The following is a 4,240-nucleotide window of genomic DNA, read 5'->3' as shown; positions in this document are numbered from 1 at the left end:
AGAGATGAAGGGTCTGGAGCACTGGCTGGCTGCCCTTCTGCTGCTGCTTTATGCTATTTCCTTCTTGGGCGACATCCTAATCCTCTATATCATCAAGGAAGAGCAGAGCTTGCATCAGCCAATATACTACTTCTTGTCTCTTTTGTCTGTTAATGACCTGGGTGTGTCATTTTCTACACTGCCTACTGTACTGGTTACTGTGTGTTTTCATGCCCCAGAGATGACTTTTGATGCCTGCCTGGCCCAGATGTTCTTCATCCACTTTTTCTCCTGGACAGAGTCTGGCATCCTACTGTCCATGAGTTTTGACCGCTACGTGGACATCTGTAACCCGCTGCGCTATTCCACAGTGCTCACTGATGCCCGTGTGGTGCATATGGGCATGTTCATTATTGTCCGCAGTTTCTGCATGGTTTTCCCACTGCCTTTCCTGCTGAAGAGATTATCTTTCTGCAAGGCCAACGTACTCTCCCATGCCTACTGTCTGCATCCAGATCTGATCCGCCTGCCCTGTGGTGACATCATCACCGTCAGTTATATCTATGGTCTATTCATTGTTATATTTTCCTTTGGCCTGGATTCTGCTCTCATTCTCCTCTCCTATGTGCTCATACTCCGCTCTGTACTTGCCATCGCCTCCTGGGAGGAGCGATTAAAGACTCTTAACACCCGTGTGTCACACATGTGTGCTGTGCTCACCTTTTATGTGCCCATGGTGTGTGTGTCCATGGCTGCTCGGTATGGGAGGCATGCCCCATGGTATGTACACACACTCATGTCCCTTATCTATCTCTTTGTGCCTACAATGCTCAACCCTGTCATCTATTCCATTAAAACCAAACAGATTCGTCAAAGGATTTGCAAAATACTACTGGCAACCAGGATTTGAGCAGGATACTTGCTGGAAAGAAGAGATTCAGAGGATGTTTATCTTTACTCCACAAATATGAGTTTTCAAGACCTGCTTCAACAGGGCATTTTTAATATCCTTTAGGGCACTTACCTTCCATTAGGATTCCTGCCATCAAATGCTGGATCCTGGCAATAGTTAAGACTGAAAATAACAAGTTTTGCCAAGGTAAACTGGGCTATAATTTAGAACAGGTATTTGCTCAATTTTCTTTTTAAATCCAAGAATATACATTCTCATAATTAATTGTTCATGTTGTCACAGTATGTAGCTATTATCTTTTGTTTAATATGAATCTTCAGAAAGGAAATAACTGATTACCATGGACACACTGTCATTATGGGGAAGAGTTTCTTTTCCCAAGTGTCATGTCAAAGAGATATTAAAAATCACACACACATACACACACACACACACCCCCCACAACCCAATAGGTATGCATGCCACTATTTATTTCATATAATATGAACCATCCACTTGGTGTTTAGAAATGGTATGTGTAACTACATGTAAGTTATATTAAATTATATAACTTTAAGTAATATTAAAAATTGGTGAAGTTTGTAGGATAATTTACATTGTATGCCTGTGTGTATAGTAACAGGAATTAAGAAAATAGTAAATAGGAAGACTGTGTGATAAAATATATGAAATACATATATATAGAGAGATTTACATATATATGTATATGTGTGTATATACATACATATAGGATTAAAGCAATTAATTTTTAAATAAATTCTTTAATATAATTCATCACATTAATGATTGAAATAATAAAAACTCTCTGTAAGCAATAGGCTTCAGAAAAGGTGAAATGAAACAAAAATATGTTTTACATAAAAACAAAGCAATTGTTTTGGTGTATTAACTTGTCAGGTCATATGCTCTGTGGTTAAAATAATTAAAAAATGTATATAATTTTTTATCATTTACTTGAAGGAATCCTTGACCAATGTAGTGAAACTGGAGATAGAAAGAGCTATTTTACGTTATCCCTTTATCTGTGATTGAATGCCAAATCCTGACAATTTCGATGAGACTTTGACTTATCCTGTCTCTGTCTCTGTGTCTACATCACCACTGTTGCTACCTTATTTGGAGCCTTTATTTTCTCCTGTCACTTCACATGGCATTGTCTTCCAAACTGATCTCCTTGATTACCTTTCTCTTTTTTCACTTTCCATGCCACAGCTATAACGATCTTCCTAAAGAGTCTGTCTGATTATAAAATGTATCATACCCGTTAGTTTTTTTATTACCTAAGAATCAAGTCCCTTAGCACATCTCTTAACATTATCATCCCAGCAAGTGTCTATCTTTTATGTCTTATTATCCTTAACCATTTTTCCCACCCCAAAATAATTTGCTCTAGCTATACTAAACTACGTGTGGTTCCTGAAACAACTGGCTGCTTTATGCTTCTGCAGTTTTGTTCTAGTAGCCTCTATTTACAAGTTCTCTATGTGCATATTCCTGACACTGCACATCAGTCTATTTATCCATCAAAACAATATTTATTAAACAGATATCATGGGCCAGGCACTGACTCAGCTTTTGGGTTATCCACTCTATGAAGAATTTCCTGCCCTTTGTTTACTACATGACCTCTACCTACCTGCTCCTCCTACCTCAAAAACTAATAACACAGATATTCTATTATTATTATACTAATGTATTTTTAAATGTAGAATATCATAGTACTTCGATATCATTCTGTCCTTTTCTGTTTCCTGCATATAGTTGTCTATTTGAATAAGTTTCTTGAGAGAATGAATTATTTTCTTAATATTAGAATAAGTACAAAGTTTTTGAAAGGTATTTCATGGCCTTAGAAAATGCCAGTCTCCCTGAGACTCAATTTAATCATTTATAAAATTGATTTTTCAAGTGACTAGAATCTTTATAAAGTCTTAAGATAATGTATGTAAGACGGTTGAAATACTGGTTAGCATATCATACATACTTAATAAAAAAAAACTCTTACGGTAACTAGATTTTTATCTTTTATAGTTTAGCACTGTAAGATTACATAATAAATTTTAATACATACTTATAGAATAGATAAATGAATTAATGTGACCATACTGTCATTATTCACAAATAATATTTCTTATGGATCAAGAAAACACAAAGGCTTAAGTGTAAATATTACTGAAAACTGATAAAATTTTACATATATGATACAATAATATGAAACCATTAATTTCCAAATACTGTAAAATACTTGAATTAATAAATGATTTAATTCTTAACAAATTAATTTATCTTGGAAACATTTTAATGAGAAATTTTATAGAAGAAAATTCCAAAAATTATACATAGATTTAAAAATAAGATTGGATGGATGAATGAATATAAAAGCATGTGTCTAAATGGAAAGATTAAACAAATAATGTAAAGGTGTCAGTTCTCAATTCAGCTTGTTCAATTCTGAATGTTTTTGGTAATCCAACAAAATAGTTTTCAAGTTAGTTTGTAATTCTTTTACAAATGAGACTGTCTACCCTCAAAAGTTTTAAAAAGGTGATCGAATGAGAACAGAAGTATAGTAGACCTTCCAAATGTTAAAATGTGGAGATAAAAACAAAGAAGCTATATTAATTAAAATAGAACATGTGCTGCCAGAACAGATTTCTAGCACAGAATAGCTGAAAACAGTGTAGAAACCAAGTAAAAGAATATTTTCAAATAAAGTACTCATCAAATAGCATTATAGATACTGACTTTTGTTTTGATAAAAACACGAACATGCCATTGTTAAATATTTGTACATTTGTCTAGAACAAGTATTTCAAAGGATTATCAGAAATATTAGTATCTGGTTAGTGAGATTTGGGAAAATGCATTTTCTGATTTTCTACAATACATATAAATTAAGTGTGTAATAATCTGAGGCAGAAGGAGAGAAAGAAAGAAGACATATTTTTAGATGAATGCCAGAAACTGGGAGTAATCTGAGAGCTTCAAGGAGGTAAGCCTCAAAGGGAGCAGTCAGATTGTTGGTACTCTTTTTTTTCTCCACTGAGGTGCTCTCTGAGTGCACCTCTCTGCTCATCTCAAGGGATAAGTGTTCCCCTTTCCTATAAAGCCATTTTATCCAGATGTGACTATGGGCTGCAAAGGGCCCATCATCATTTCCCATGGGGCCCCCAAGAGACTAATTTCCCCTGGCACTCAGGGAATTCAGTATATACTGGGAACAATCTTACCTTCAACTCCCAGCTCCCTCTTCACCGGAAGGCAGTGCTAACCAGAATGTGTTGTCTTTAGTCCAAGGATAGCATCAGGTAACTAATCTGAAATGAAACAACACAACATTTTATGTAT

At 35.0% G+C, this 4,240-nt stretch overlaps 1 protein-coding gene across 1 annotated transcript; it reads left to right on the top strand.

Annotated features, from left to right (window-relative positions):
- Positions 1-4: 4 nt before the first annotated feature.
- Positions 5-889, top strand: LOC108299078 (olfactory receptor 51I1-like; the record flags this gene model as incomplete). Its single annotated transcript, XM_017521480.1, has 1 exon — positions 5-889. A coding segment is annotated over one exon (885 nt), but the record flags the coding sequence as incomplete, so codon positions are not given.
- Positions 890-4,240: the final 3,351 nt, after the last annotated feature.

The sequence above is a fragment of the Cebus imitator genome, unplaced genomic scaffold (genome assembly GCF_001604975.1).
Source record: "Cebus imitator isolate Cc_AM_T3 unplaced genomic scaffold, Cebus_imitator-1.0 Scaffold1660, whole genome shotgun sequence".
NCBI lineage: Eukaryota > Metazoa > Chordata > Mammalia > Primates > Cebidae > Cebus > Cebus imitator.
Note: the sequence above shows the minus strand (reverse complement) of the source record. Positions and strands in the feature narration are given on the sequence as shown.